Source organism: Diadema setosum, chromosome 1 (assembly GCF_964275005.1).
Source record: "Diadema setosum chromosome 1, eeDiaSeto1, whole genome shotgun sequence".
Classification (NCBI taxonomy): Eukaryota; Metazoa; Echinodermata; class Echinoidea; order Diadematoida; family Diadematidae; genus Diadema; species Diadema setosum.
In genome coordinates this window covers 29,497,156-29,513,477 of record NC_092685.1, presented here as the reverse complement: position 1 = coordinate 29,513,477, position 16,322 = coordinate 29,497,156, and the positions used below count along the sequence as shown (strand labels likewise).

Below are 16,322 nucleotides of genomic sequence, written 5' to 3'. Positions count from 1 at the left end.
ACTCCACTATTTTCTTCATCTGTGTACACAAAAAGTTACTGAAGATATTTATTATCTTCTTCTTCTTCTTTCAATAAAGTACAGGCCACCTTGTGGTGTATCAGCGTACATAATTTATTATGTAGGCCTACATGCTTTTTTTTATACCTGTTGAAGACTGATCGATTAAAAAGATCATGGACATAACAGTGTAATTGCCCTTTGATGCAGAATTTTGATTTGAAAGTATGAATGAAATATGAATCTATTTTATTTGAGAATAAGATATTTTCCACACCCAGACTTATTGCAAAATATGACAGGCTTACACTAACTAAAAATCTAAAGGAATACATTATGTCAGTAGGATATCTGTTCACTCCCCTTTGAAGTCTTCTTTGTCACACTTTGTAGATTCAAAGATTTTTACTGACTATTTGTGGTTGTTGTTGTTGTTTTTTTCTATCTCTAGATGTGAATGAGTGCCAAATAATGCAAGATGTTTGCGGCAATGGTCAGTGTGAGAACAGTGAGGGCTCTTTCCGCTGCGTCTGTCCACAGGGATCACAGTTTGACGAAACAAGAAGACAGTGCATCAGTAAGATCAGCTGTGCTGTTGTTCTATGATTGGTTCTCATGGTATAGATGTGTTTGCATGTAGGAAAGAGACTTACTGAACATAATGAGTAGATAGGATCTAAAGGATCTTCTCAAGTCAAGTAAATTTGCCATGAGAAAAACACGCTATACATCCATTGTATTACTATTATCATATGGCAGACAAACAAAACACTGATAAGTAACACCTTGGGACATGATCAGTCACCAACTCTGGAATGATAAATTAGCTTTGTCAACTTACCATTAATTTTCATGTTTATTCTCTTGTCATGACATAATCATTCATTTGCAGATTGATTTTTGTATTTGTATTCCTCTTACCAGATCTCTTCTCAAATTTATCACTCTGAAAATCAGACATTAATCTTCTATAAAAAAAGCATAAACAGACTTGAATTTATGTCATTATTATATAACTCAATGGCACGTATACTGTGTGCAGCTGCTTTAATTGCTTTGTATGTGTAATCTGTGAAATACATTAAGATGTGCAAGAATGTAATCACTTTATATTCATTATAAGATGTGCAAGAATGTAATCACTTTATATTCATTATAACATGAATAGTTTTTTTTTTTCTCCTAGATGGCAATTAAATCTTGAACATTATGCAACAAAGAAAAGATGCCTGGATGACAGCAGGAATATTTTTGTGATGGCTTCAAATAAGTGATACCAAGATGAGAATAATTAATATTGTTATCATTCAGTTCCAAATACAGAAAGGAGTAGCCCACTACAATCTTAACCCACTGAGGATGGACTGATTTTGCTATAACACACATTTCCCATAGATGCTTGCCAGAGTATACTCAGGACTTGTCCTCAACGGGTTAAGTGATTGACTGATGTTTTTCTCAAATTCTGCTTAACACAAAGCTGGATTGTTTGAATTTTGCAAAACACCATCATGGGAATTAGGAAATATTGAATATTTGTGAAAAGACCTGCTAAAGGACATACCGCCCATTGATTTCTCCAACTCTGGATCACTACTAACAGCACAACCACCAAGCACCACCAACTTGGAGGGTCACACCACGTCCCGCAATCCGCCAGACGAAAACACCTGCCTGTCCAGGCCAGACATGTGCGGAAATGGCACGTGTACAGTGGCCCCTCAGGGAGGTGCCATCTGCACCTGTGAAAATGGTTTCCAGTTCAACCCGATCCTCAGGGCTTGTGTTGGTAAGTTTTTTTTAAGGAGAGTTCTTACTATATGCGCTCTTTCCATGTTTATACATTGTGTGAAGCTTTTTGCAGGAAAACCAACACCCTAAAATAGATGCAAGACATTTGCCATTGTTATGATGCAATAGAGCAGCTCCCCCCCCCCCCCATGACATGCCACAAACATCCACACACAAAAATCATTTACCGTACTTTCAGCCACTAAGGTGTTATGTATGCACTGCCAGGATACTGCAAATCACAAGCTTTGCTTTTCAGCACTCCCCTCCATTTCCAACAGTTTCAATTTCGATTTGGCATAATCACAAAGGCCCCACAATTTATTATCAGTTCACAGTATTTTTTTTTATTACAACATTGTACTGATTTTGTGTTACTATGTATATGCAAATATTTTGTGTTGTTTGGAAATGAAATAGAAATGAAATGAAAAAGGGAAAAAAAAAACCCTGCGCAATCATGCTCCTACTGTAAGAGTAATTTGGATTGTTATCATAACTTGAATATCCTTGCAAGGAGCCATCTACTGTAGGTTTGACTTGCAATCATTTTTTTCTCTCTTTCTCTCTTTCTGCAATCAATTGCCAGATATGGACGAGTGCCTCCGTGATCCCGAAATCTGCGGTTCTGCGACCTGCCAGAACAGAATAGGAGGGTACTCCTGCGTCTGTCCAGACGGATATACGTACAAGAAGAAGAAGAGAAAGTGCGCAGGTGAGATGCTGTAATGCCCTTGTGACTTGTGGTGGTGTTGTTCCAATGGAATTGAAAATGATAATGATAACAATAATTGCTGATTGCCACGCTGACTATAGCAATGGCAGAGTTGATCCATGATGAACCTGATCACGGCTCAGGCGATGAAATTGACCATTGATATCAAGGAGATATGATATGGATTTGATGCTTTACTGCACAGAGTGATTATGAATGTTTTATTGATTGGAACACTTTGCAATGACAAATGATTTGCAAGAATTTTACATGGATATACATGTCACCCTGCATTGACATTGAGTTTTTATAACAGATATTCTTCTAATTGATATGAATATTAACCTTGTCCTAATGTTGTTATTTTAGTGCATTTATTGCATTTTCATCATGTTAGTTTTCCTCTCTGATTCTAAAATTGTGTTCTCTTTTTTGTGCACTTTTGATGTTTTTGTAACCCAGTCTATCAATATAACTGTGTTTGTTTGAATCAATTTCTATAATTATGACTCTTTGTTCAAATGTGATGCAGTAAAAGGCACATATGTTACCTATTCTAAAGTGTTGTGTGTCCTGATTATGTTTTCTCAGCATTTTCGCCATAATATGCACCTGTGTTGTTTTACTTGTTGTCTTTTCTCTATGAGCCATATGATGCACTGTTTTCTTTTTATTCTGTCCAGTTTTGATTCCCTGCCACAGAACCATTAATGTTGTACCCAAAAAAAAGAAGAAATTTGTAAAGATGAGCCATGTGAGTGTCAAAAACAAAGCAAACGTCCAACCACTGAAATAAAGCTGATGATCAATTTCCATAGTTCCAACCACAGCATTTGATCTTCAGTGTAGATTATCTCCATGGCTGAGATCATTGGATCAGTGAAGGAAAGCAACATGTAAGGAGAAAATATTTGAAAGAGCATATTGAGAAAAAAAAGAGAGAAAGGAAAGAAAAATTACCCTTTTCTTTGCATTTTAAGTATCATTTGAATTTCTGATGTTAATGCACACAGACATATATATAGTAAATTTTTTGAAAAGAACATGTAACACAATGGTCTCATTCTGATTTTAAATGAATTTCAACTGATGTTTACTTTGTTTTCTTTGTATTTTGAACTCGGAATATTTAAAAAATCATATTTTTTTTTAATGATTCTAAGTTGGCAGGCAGTCGCAAACTAAATCCTGTGGAATGCTAGTTCAATCCAGTGATCTGGCTCCTTGCTCGCTGGTGTTTTAAAATATGCATTTCACTTTTATTTGCCTTTATTTAGATCTGAATGAGTGTAGAAGATATCCCACTTTGTGTAATAATGGTCGTTGTGTCAACAAAAAGGGCAGCTTTGCTTGCATTTGTCCTCCCGGAGAACAGTTTAGCTATAATAGCAGGCGATGTATCGGTAAGAAATTTTCAGCATAAGTGTAATTTCATGGCGTTGTGACAAGCTCTTGTTCATAAATCTTGCCATTTCTTGTGGATTGTATTTGACTGAATCTGATTTGTATACCTTTGTTAAATTGTTTCTTTGGGAACATTTGTGTTTGTGAGAGAAATGGTTCATGCGAGTTTGTATTTCATTCTACAGTCTGGCATCCTCGCTTTCTCGCATTTCAGTTGGTGTGAAATCAAGTTGTTGGAATTGATGATGTCCCGACATAACAGAACTCAAAATATATCTCTAAAAACAATCTTAAATACTCTTAAATTTTGTAAGCTCGATACTAGATGGTAGAGGTGTGCTGTATGGACAATATGTGAACCAGAGCTTGTCACATTGCGAATGATGGCATTCTCATCAGCTTGTGTGCTATGCAATGGATGTGTGTATGACTTGAATTGCCCCTGGTGTTTTCTTCTTAGTTGCAAATATATTTTGGAGGCATTGTATCCTGTCATCAAAATTACATTCTTAATGTCTCTTCTCCAACCATTTACTCCTCTTCATTTCCCTATATCTTCATCCTAATTTGTGCATGTATATTCATTTTCTGAAATCTTCAGGTGATATGTTGTGGATGTTTAAGTAGTTTTGCTTTATGATGTTCCCCAAAAGTAAGCCAACAAGAACCATTTTCCTCTCTCATGTGACATGATCTCCTCTTCTTGCTTTCATTGCTCAATAAAGCAAAGGCAAAATCAAAATGCTGTATAGAAAGCAGTAGTAAGACAATACATCAATGTGCCCCGACTGTGCTCTGTGAAATTAAAAAGTGCAGATTAGCAACTGAGCTTATCAAAGTTTATTGCACAAGTATTTGCAATTAATGCCAGTTAATTTGCCCTTTCACAATGAATTAGATATTGCAGTTTTGTGATTTCAAGAGAATGCTATTAGATGACCACACAATTCAACTTCCCTATTTTCCTTCATATATACTAAACTGTATATAACAGAACACAGAATTCTGGGCCAGGTCTGTCATAGGCAAAGGGCAAAGGCCAAGGCCAGATGATGCATAGAAGAAGTCTTTTGTCGAACCCTGAAAGATAAAGTAAAAATCACTTATTAGTACCATAGACACCATGTCCATCAATTTCATGTCTTATTTCACACTCTTTATAAATGTTGACAATGTATATTGCTTTTAATCACTTAGAATGAAATAGTTGACCCATTTTTCCTTTTGTTTTATTTATTTTCTTAAGATTAATTTCATTATGGCATATGGCATTTTCATGGTTTATTGTTTAGGCAGGAATTTCTGATATCTGTATGATTTTGCTTAATTTTTCTAAAGTATTATGTGACAATTGGTAGAATTAACATTTTTTTATGCCTCTGCCAACGAAGTGGCCGGAGGCATTATGTTTTCGGGTCGTCCGTCCGTCCGTCCGTCCGTACGTCCGTCCCGTTTTGTTTTTGTCGATATCTCAAGAACCGTGTGGTGGTTTTACATCAAACTTGGTATGAGGGTATATCCTGGGAGGATAATACTTTGTTTGGATTTTAGGGTCACGGAGTCAAAGGTCAAAGGTCACAGGTTATTTTGTGAAAAAAAAAGGTTGAAAATTCATGTTTTTCTCCATATCTCGCAAATGGTTCAAGGTATCTTCATGGAACTTAGTATATATATGCTTGTTCCAATGGGCAGTGATTATCTAGGGAAGTTGGGGGTCATGGTTCAAAGGTCAGGGATCAAAGGTCAGGGTCAACTCCTCAAAATATCACTACTTTCCTTGTATTTATGCAATTCCTGAAGGTTTTTTTTTTTTTAACTTGATGTATGCATGTATTACCCAATATATATTCTGTGGGAAGTTTCTTGCCAAAAGGTCAAAGGTCAAAAGGTCAAAGGTCAAGTGAAAGTGCTGAATTGCACTTTTTCCTCCATATCTCAAAAGTAACTCAAGGTATCATCATGAAACTTACATATTTATGCATGTTCAACCTAACAGTGATTCTCTTTAGAACTGTGAGGTCAAAGGTCAAAGGCCAGGTTTAGATAATGCTATTTTCCCATTTGATACTGAAATTATACTTTTTCTCAATACCTTGAAAATTACTCAATGCATAAACTATTAAAAGGGTCAAAAGTCAAGTAAAAATCATCAGTTCCCCAAATACCTGCACTATGACATTTATCCAATTGAACCTAGTTCTAGGAAAGTGAACATTCAGCACATTTATGGCAAACCTGTCATTTTAATATTTTGCCAATTGTGTGAAACTGTCATCACACATTGTCAAGACATTGTACTATAGACCTATTAGGAGAACCATGCATTATGGCGGAGGCATATCAGTCGCCGTAGCGATATATCTAGTTTTTCATTAATGTATTTTTTTTGGAGGGGGGGGGTGGGGGAAGGGAACAGTGAATGATTTGGCCTAAAGTTGGTGAACAGTGATATTAAATAGCCTTTTGTGTTGTTGTAAGTCATTGTTTTGACAACTCGAATTAAAAGTGATTGGACTCTCAATGTTACCATGAGAGATGTCTGCTATCTGATAACAAATCTCTTTGTTAGTCAGTTTATCTCCCATGGTATACATATTCCCAGATACTAACACAAAATACAAATACTTAGCTTTTCTGCATTCTTATGGTAAAATTAAGCATGTCACCAAGTCCCAACAAAAATGTGTTGGTGCACAAAGAAGTATTCACAGGCCAGTTTGGGTTTCTGCATTGGATAGATTTATGCCATTACTTATCTACTACCATTTGCATGCATACAGGCATTAACACCATGGATGCCTGTGCACGAAATCCAGGAATTTGCGGGAATGGCACTTGCATCTCCCGGGGACACAGTATCGTCTGTGAATGTCCCGAAGGATTTGACTATGAACCCTCCTCCAAGCTTTGCAAAGGTGAGTTGTATGCTTGATAGGGTCAAGCTGTCATCGGACAATCGCTCAAAATATGGTTGCAAGTTGTCAGCGCGAACATTGATTTCTGATTTCTGGAGAACTTCTGAGAAAGTGGTGTCAATTACAGTTCCTTTTTACAAAGGATGTCTATATAGTCTCAATAGGGAAGTCCAGTATGTGTCTGATAGATCTATTGATTCTCTGAACATAACTGAGATTTCTTCTGTTCAAGCTGTTTGTAAAAGTTAATATACTATTAATACAGCATTTTCTCTTTCATTTTCTCAAGCATTAAATTGTGCACAAGTGCGCCGGAATACTTCTGGTGTTGGGGGGGCAAAATCTCCACAAAAAAAAAGGAATTAAACATAGTAAAAAATAATCAGTGCAAAGGACTATGATTATTACATACGGGAGTACATAATAATGTGATGGTGTGAGATCCTCGGCGAGGGAGCGAAGCGACCGAGCGGTGGGAGGGTGTGGAAGGGGGAAAACCCCTCCCATGGTAGGGACTTTTTGTAAAAACAGAGCATAAAAGTCGCTTTTATAGAGCATTTAAAAGCAAATTTCTGGGGAATTAAAATATTGAAAAAATCAGTTGGAAGTACTATGATCATAACATGTGGGAGTACATTCTTTTAATGTGATGATGTGAGATCCTCGGTGAGGGAGCGAAGCGACCAAGCGGGGGGAGGGTGTGGGAGGGGGTACCCCCTCCCACAGTAGGGACTTTTTGTAAAAACAGAGTATAAAAGTCGCTTTTATAGAGCATTTTAAATTGAATTTCTGAGGAATTAAATATAGTAAAAGAAATCACTGCAAAGGACTATGATAATAACTTATGAACACTTTTCATTTTACTATAAGTACGGGCAGAACGAGCGAGCCACTTTCACTTTGCCATTTATCTGAAATGTACTCATTGAAAGCTTAAAAGTGAAAGCTTAAAAGTGATTGTCGTTATATCATTATTTTAGTGATAATAGATGATGATTAGTACCAGAATTGATGGTAATTATTAGATAATATATCAATAAAGGGCAAAACCCATTTACATATATTCATCTATGCTACAATAACTCTTCTGATAATAACTTAAACAATAGTTAACACTTAAATGAAGAGATATCCTAATTTGAATAATGTCACATTTGGGGATTTTGTGATTTCTGATGGTAATTTCACAGTATGGGAGCTGCAAAGGCAAATGCTTTTTCTCCTAATGTTATTTGTGTTTTATATGTGGGGATTTGTAGAAGAATCTTTGGAACTGTGCAAGTTTTGTTTGTGAGATATGAGAAGTAATAATTCTGTAATATAACCAAAGGCTTGACCAATATGTGTCTTGTATAAGATCAGCTAGATCCTAAATGATATACATGTTGGTGAATTGAAAGTCAGTGCAGATCTCTCCAAAGAGGAGTAATCCTTGAGAATCCAGATGTACTACAGATGGGTTTAACTCAGGTGTTTTGTGGAAGTGTAACAGTAGTAGGAAGCACTGAGAATAGTAACATGAAAAATCATAACAAATAGCATAGTAAATCTTATGATTGATAAAATCGTATGATTAATTTTATTATCACTACTCATGTAGTGTTGTAGAGTCTACTGCTAAAAGCATTATAGGAGTAGTGATGTCATCGTTACTATCACTATCATCATCCTCATGATGATGATGATGATGATTATTGTTATTATTGTTATTACTGTATTATTATTATTATTGTTATTATTGTTATCATTATTATTATTATTTATTATTATTATTATTATTATTATTATTATTATTATTATTATTATTATTATTGTTATTATTATTATTATTATTATTGTTATTATTGTTATTACTGTATTATTATTATTATTGTTATTATTGTTATCATTATTATTATTATTTATTATTATTATTATTATTATTATTATTGTTATTATTGTTATTATTATTATTATTATTATTATTATTATTATTATTATTATTATTACTATTACTATTATTATCATTATTATTATTATCATTATCATCATCATCATCATCATTGTCATTATTATTATTATCATTATTATTATCTTACCATGACTGTTATCCTCTCTGAGAAAGCTATATACATTGTTTTGCCCATCTCTGTTGCCCTCAGCCATCAAGGAATGCGACATCCCAGGCAAGTGTGGGTTGGGTGCCATGTGTGAGAACACAGCATCTGGCTTCCGTTGTCTCTGCTCTCCTGGCTTCATCTACAGCTACCAGGACAGGATATGCAATGGTAAGTGTGGACTGGAGGCTGGTGTGTAGTCACACCTGCTTGCTACTGATTGGCCAGTAGTTGTTGATTTATGCCTTCAGCCCCTCCTCCTCCCCCTCCTCCTCCCCCTCCTCCTCCCCCTCCTACTCCCCCTCCTCCTCCCCCTCCTACTCCCCCCCCCCCCTCCTCCTCCTCCTCCTCCTCCTCCCAACCCACAATCCCCCATTTTGGTTTGTAAGCCACTACCCGACCCTGCTGAGCATATGGTTCCAAATTACAAACTCCCCTCCGATTCCCTCCAATGCCCCATTTTGTTTTGTTTTGTTATGTTTTGTTATATTTTGTTTTTTGTTAGCTGCCACCCAACCCTGATTAGCATAGTTCTAAACTACACACTTTTTCAGAACTTTCATAACAAAGTAACTTTAGAAGAAAAGAGATCACTTGTGTTTCTGTTAATGAGATATTTTGGTTTCTGCACATGTTTATCCTTCACCAAGCCACTTAATAGACCTTCTTGTGACATTCATGTCTTAATTCTGAATGCGTGGTTCATATGAACTTTGATGAGAAAGAAATTAAAATACCTTTTGAAAAAAGGCCAGCTACTTGCAGAATAAAAACTAAAAACTGATATGCACCAAAATTATGACAGAGCAAACATATGAAAACAAGGATTCATGTACTTTTTCCCTATTTTGGGGGAGGGTAAAGGCTTGATAGACACTTACTTTAGGCAATAATGTGTTTTGCTTCTGTTAACCCATTGAAGATGAGTCCAGAGTATACTCAGGGAGGTGTCTATGGAATTGCCTCAATGGGTTAATGTCATATAGCATTGTGAGATTGTGCCAACAGAAGCATATACAATTTGGATTAGTCAAATGAAGTCCCATGATTCAAAGATGAACTTTGGTCTTTGGATCAAGACACTTAGGTTTATAAAGCTAAGAAGAAAGGAAAAGTATTTTTCTTGGGGTTCTTGATTGCATTATTATGGTCTTGATATCTTTCTCTCATCACAAATTGTAAATCTGTAAACCATGGGAAGAACTCCTGAGAAAGTATATATATTCATATATATATATATAAGATCATGTATATGAAAGACTAGAACAAGTATTGAAAATTGAAGTCAGAATCGAGAAGTTTTCCCTGATTTCTGCCAACATATCATAAATGCAAACACCATGATATGTAGCACCACATGATAAAAGATCATGCCACTGGTTTACCATTGCAGAAATTCCGAGACCACCTCTACAGACAACCACTGGAAATCGCCCGCAACCCCAGCAGCCCATTATCGATCCAATCGTTCCCGTAGATCCAGTCATTCCCGCAGATCCAGCCGTTCCGGTAGATGCGGGTCCCAATGAGTGTTACGCTTTCCCGAGCCCTTGCACCAATGCAGTCTGTGTCAACACAGCTGAGGGATTCATCTGCCAGTGTGTTGCAGGATATCGTCAAGTTGACTCCGTGACATGTGAAGGTATGTGCCGACAGAACAAAGAATTTATACATATTTTATATGTTTGTATACTTTTTTCTATTTATATTCATATGTTTCTGTTGGAAATGGAAAAATAAATGAATGAGAGCAAAATATTTACAGGCATCATCACAGTTAGATCACCAATAAATTGACAGAGGCAAAGTCTAGAGTGAATTCAGCACTATAGATCGAAGATACCACTTAATCGTGATCTAATTGTCAATGTAAATCTGAAAAGCTGAGGTATATCAATCTGTTTACTGAAAACCCCCTATGAAACTTTCCCAATAGAAGAAACTCTCTCTATAGACTACTGTAAAACGAGGAATGTTTGCGTGCATTTTAATTTTGCAAATTTCGGGAGCGCCAAGATTCGCGAAATTTCTTATCTACACTATATGCATGGAACACCAGTGGCAATTCGTAAAAATTTCATGCCATGAAAAAGGCCGTCGGCTCCAATTCATGAAAATTTCTTGCTGCGAATATATCATGTTTTACAGTATGTAGTAAAGTTTTATATTCATCGTATCACTATCTGACAAATTCTGCCTCATTGCAAACAATGCAGCTGAAATTAGTGAAGCCATGTCAACGTCTAGAATCTTAACCCTAAAAAGACTGGGGGGGGGGGCTAAAAGGCCCCCCCCTCTCGACATTTCGCGCGATTCTGCAACGCGCAATGCTCTCGCCACGATGCTCTATGACTTTTTTCTTTCAAGTTTCCCGCACATTTTGACACCAAATTTGTGACGCCCGGGGATACGGTTCTGAAGTTACATAACATTTTGTACATGCATGTGAGGCCGAAAATGGCTCAAAAATGTGATTTTGTGTACAAAGTCAATACAAATTGAGTTTTTTCACATGGTTCATATAAATATGCTTGTTTTTGCTCTCAATGGCTAAAATTAATTTCTTTTAGGAGTATTATGCTTCAAAAAGTGTCTGCCACAAATTTTGTTTAAGAAAACAACAAAAACAAAAGGTCAAAAAAAGAAAGAAATACATAAGAAATTCATGAAACAATAAAATAAATAAGAAATTAATTTTGATACCGATTTTTTTTTTCAAGTGCATTTGCTAAGAATGCCACAAAGAGTAATTAGACCAAAAATGAGCACTTTTGGAGCTTTATTTACTGATTTAGATCAAAGAGTCTGATTTCTCGCATAAATTAGCATAATTAATCAAAATAAAATAAAAGAAGACTATTATGGAAAATTTAAATATACGATCTTTTAGATGACATTGCACACTACCATTGTGCAAATTTTCGCGGCGATCACGCGATCCACGGCCGAGATCTTAACCCTAACTAGGCCGGGGGGGGGCCTCCGAGGCCCCCCCCTCGACGTTCCGCGCGATGTATCGCTAACGTGAAAAGCTATCACCGCGACGTTTCATGAATTTTTTCTGTCGAGTCTCCCGCATCTTTTGACACCAAATTTGCGATGCCCGGGCGCGCGGTTCCGAAGTTTCGCATAAATATGTACATGCATGTCAGACCAAAAATTGCTCAAAAACGTGAATTCGTGTACAATTTCAATGGAAACTGTGCTTACAGTCAAATTTCATAAAAGCATTATTATTTTGGGGTTTTATTGATTAAAATCAACTGATAACACATTTTCTCGTTCGGAACAATGTCGTGGACAAGTTTCATCGAAAAAACAATGAAAAACATAAAGTCGAAAAAACAAAGAAATACATAAGAAATTCAAAAAACAATAAAATACTTAAGAAATTTTTTTGGATGGCTCAATTTTTTTCTCTTATATTTGCTTAGGACACTAAAAAGAATATTTACAAAAAAAATGTTCCCATTTCAGGCTTTATTTAGTGATTTATACCAAATTGTCTGATTTCATGCATCATTATGCATAAATTAGCATAATTTAGCATAAATGACAATTTTTTGAAAAATCGAACTTCGTAGTACTTTAGATTACATCATAGGCAATGTGTGTGCCAATTTTCGTCGCGATCGCGCGGTCGACGGCCGAGATCTGGAGGGGGGCCTGGGAGGCCCCCCCCCCCCGGCTCTATGATCTACCTAAATAGCCCGGCCTAGTTAGGGTTAAGGGGGGGCCCTTTAGGCCCCCCCCCCCCCCCCCCCCCAGTCTTTCGAGCTATAGTAGAGCAGTTAAGCCCTCAAAATCATGAGAATTGTGCAAAATTTGACTAAAGTATGAAACTTTCACCAGTGTTAGTACATACCATAAGATTCATTTGAAGATCGGGAGGTAAGTCTGATTTGACCTCTGATGACCCCCAGAGGTCAATGAACTTTGAATATCAGAATATTGATGTTTGGAGGCATTTGTGAATGATAGGCTTAGATCTTGTTTTAGCTGCACTAAATATGCATTTGTACTTAACCGGGGGGCCAAAAGCTAAAAACAGAGGTCGAGTTGCACTCTCTCTACAAACTAAGTAGACCATGCTTATTTTCAAGTTTTTATTGTAACAAACAACATTCCACTGGTCTACCTCAAAAAATTTGTTGCGAAAGCCTCCAAATCCAAGATGGCGTCCAAGATGGCCGCCATATTTACTGAATTTGTTATTTAAATGATAGAATTCGATAGAAACATCAAATTTCAACAAATGTGATGTCATATGAAAGAAAATAAAATTTTCTACAAGCTGTTACCATTTTTGTGGGTTATTGTGATAACTGGCTTGAGATTTTAAGGAAAAAACACTCATTTTTTGATATTTTTCTGAAAAAAGGAAAATCATGAAAATGCTTGATTCAGCATAAATCAGAGAAAGACTGAAGAATTATCTTGAAACGTTTCAAGAATTTTGTTTGACATATAATTAATATTTGGAGAAAATTAGGGGTCAGTACCATTTTTGGTTCAGGAGTTATAATGTCCCAAACTTGAAAACTCACTACGTAAAAATGGCCACTTTAGTTGTGACCAAGACCTTGTTGGTCATAAAAAAAGTCTGCGCGCGCCAAGACTACTACACGCACCACTGGCACTGGCGCTTGCAGCAGTGCCAGTGGTGCGTGTAGTAGTCTTGGCAAATGCAGACTTTTTCTTTGACAAACAAGGGTTTGTACCTGCAAACTAACTTTTCATACCAAGTGGAAGCTCACGTTATACTGATCGCTATTTTTTTTTTCAAAGTAGATTGTTCTGAAGCAGATGAGATGAAGCCAAAAAAATTTCAAATAGAGGTAGTAGCTTGAAACTTGGCACCAATCTTGTTATAGATAGTTTAAGACAGAATTTAGATCAACCGCTCAAAAAAAAAAAATCAAGATGACAGCCATCAAAGTTAACATAGTGCATTGCGCCAAATTAAATGTATTATTTCGATTTTGATACAATTTTGTCTGTTGCGCTATCTTAAACCGTCTTAGGTTTTTATGGACACATTTTTAAAACCAGTGATATTCTACTCTCCGAAAAAGAAAAAACAAATCGAGTGGAAGTTTTTACTTTTGAAGGAGTGAATAACAGAAAACGGTGAATTCAAAGTGAAATTGGATTGACTTTGAGTGAAAATGTTCATTTTCACTCATTTTAGAGTGACCTTAGGCAGGGCCCCACACTAACTTTTATTTTTGGTGGCCCAAAGGCAAATATCCGACCTTTTTCGGTGGCCCGATCAGGCCACCAAATTCTTCATTTCTGACATTTTGGTGGCCCGACGTGCGTTTTTGGTGGCCCTGGGCCACCGGACCACCATTAGTGTCGAGCCCTGCCTTAGGGATCACTCGTCACACTTCGAGTGATCCCCGAGGTCACTCTAAAATGAATGAAAATGAACATTTTCACTCTCGAGTGATCCTGATATCTATATTATGGGAAAGCATCTACCAATGGCATAAGTTCAGATCAGTTGTGACACTATAACCTACATGAAATCAGTCTAAAAACAATTTAAGATAAATCTGATAACAGTAAATACAGTTTCAGCATGCTTATTTGTAAATGTGAATATACAGCACGAATAATAAATTTAGATAATTTTATTCGAACAATATACTGAAAAAGTAATTTAGCACAACACATTCAAGAGCAAAGTTGAGAAATTGCCGCCATGTCGGATTTTTTTTTTTTTTTTTTTTTTTTTTGGGGGGGGGGGTTCGGATCAGAAGGGCTTTCAAGGACATCTGCGGATCAGAAATTATTATACCATCATCATTCACGTTTCTACAACAGCAGATCTTTGATACAAAAGCATTTCTTGTTTATCAAAGATTGGGCCTTACCCAAACACGGGAATGAGCTCCACCCCCCCCCCCCCCCCCCCCCGAAAAAAAGACCCTCAATATGGTTCATTACACTTGTACAATATCGTTCGGATGTATAGAAACATGCAATAGATAGCAATATAAGAAGATTGAACAAAATATATCAAATTATAAGTTATAAGTTGAGATTTAACTTTCACGCAACACACTAAAGGTATTGTTTACCATTGGGAGAGATATCACATTCGATTTATATGTGCAGGTTAGTTGTATCACAAAACATTATACCATGTAAAAAAATTATAATAAAGCCTAAAACATACGGAGATAACACCATTTCTTTTCAAGAAACCATAACCATGATAACTGTTAACAATTTAGTATATAAAAAGACATTCTTATCAGATCTATTTATAGACCGGGGGCCCAGGAGGTTTATTCAACCGAAAAGCGGACAAACAACTGACCTCATAGGAAGTTTACATGAACCCTAGACATCACAGAAATGCATTGCTGCCGGGTTTCATCGTTGGCCTTCCCGCCAAAATCACGCAATGTATGACGTCACTTCCGGTTGGCCCTTTTCCCAAATTTTTGAGACAGTTTGAGTTGAATGATCGTTATTAAGATGTCAGTTTCGGCATCTAAGAGTGTCCTAGATATATTTTATTTGGTATCCAACTATTTCGCAGTATGTATTTACCAACTGTTTGCCCATTTTCTATGTAGTGATGCTCCTGAGGGTGAATATATTCATAGCAATCATTGTCGACGTCGCTGTTTTAGAGAAAATGACACCTAGATTTTGATCACTTTCTAGAAGATAGTTGTTAATACTCTCTATAAATATCTCAATCTTGTCTAACGGTTGTAAAAATCTATATCCAGCCCTTCTTGTGATTTGAGATAAGTCTAGTCTGTTCAAACATTAAAAAGTATAACCCTTCTACCATTTAGGGTAGCGCCCTCTGTGATCCGAACCTTTGCAACATAAAATTAAACTTTGAAACAAAGCATTATTGGACACATGTTGGAGATTAATGTTCGTATAATGCGCACAAAAAAATTGTATATCTCGTCAAAATATTGTAATGTTCTTCACTTAAAGCTTCTAGATAATTTATGAAAGAGAGTACAGGAACTAGGCAATATCTAAATCTTGTACATGGGCAAACAGTATTTGCATCAGTACGACCAAGAGTCAAACTAAATTCGCAATATTTCAGGACACAGCCTTTAGAATGTCTTCGTGATCACTGACGCTTCCATCACTCTCATCGCTTTCATCACTCTCATCACTTTGCTCACTCCATGTCCCTTCGGATTCCTCATCGTCTCGGTTTGCATTATCTGAAGGACTGAACGATGAGCCTTCGAGAGATGCGGGGACTGCACTTCCTTGGTACCAGTCTGGCTCAAAGTACTTCTGGGTAGATTTCCACCCATATTCTACATGACTGCCGTGCTGGCTCTCTTCCACATTCTGGCGACATACTGTGCTCTTCGGATGTGATTTTTAAGTGTTGTGGCACAGAGAGGA

At 36.6% G+C, this 16,322-nt stretch overlaps 1 protein-coding gene across 1 annotated transcript in view; it reads left to right on the top strand.

Annotated features, from left to right (window-relative positions):
* LOC140230397 (uncharacterized) overlaps nt 1-16,322 on the top strand; it is a 121,902-nt gene that overhangs the window by 80,282 nt on the left and 25,298 nt on the right. The window contains exons 24-30 of the mRNA XM_072310582.1: nt 452-577; nt 1,604-1,789; nt 2,381-2,506; nt 3,784-3,909; nt 6,691-6,825; nt 8,967-9,092; nt 10,315-10,563. Of these exons, the coding sequence (XP_072166683.1) occupies nt 452-577; nt 1,604-1,789; nt 2,381-2,506; nt 3,784-3,909; nt 6,691-6,825; nt 8,967-9,092; nt 10,315-10,563 (1,074 nt within the window). The remainder of the gene's footprint in view (nt 1-451; nt 578-1,603; nt 1,790-2,380; nt 2,507-3,783; nt 3,910-6,690; nt 6,826-8,966; nt 9,093-10,314; nt 10,564-16,322) is intronic.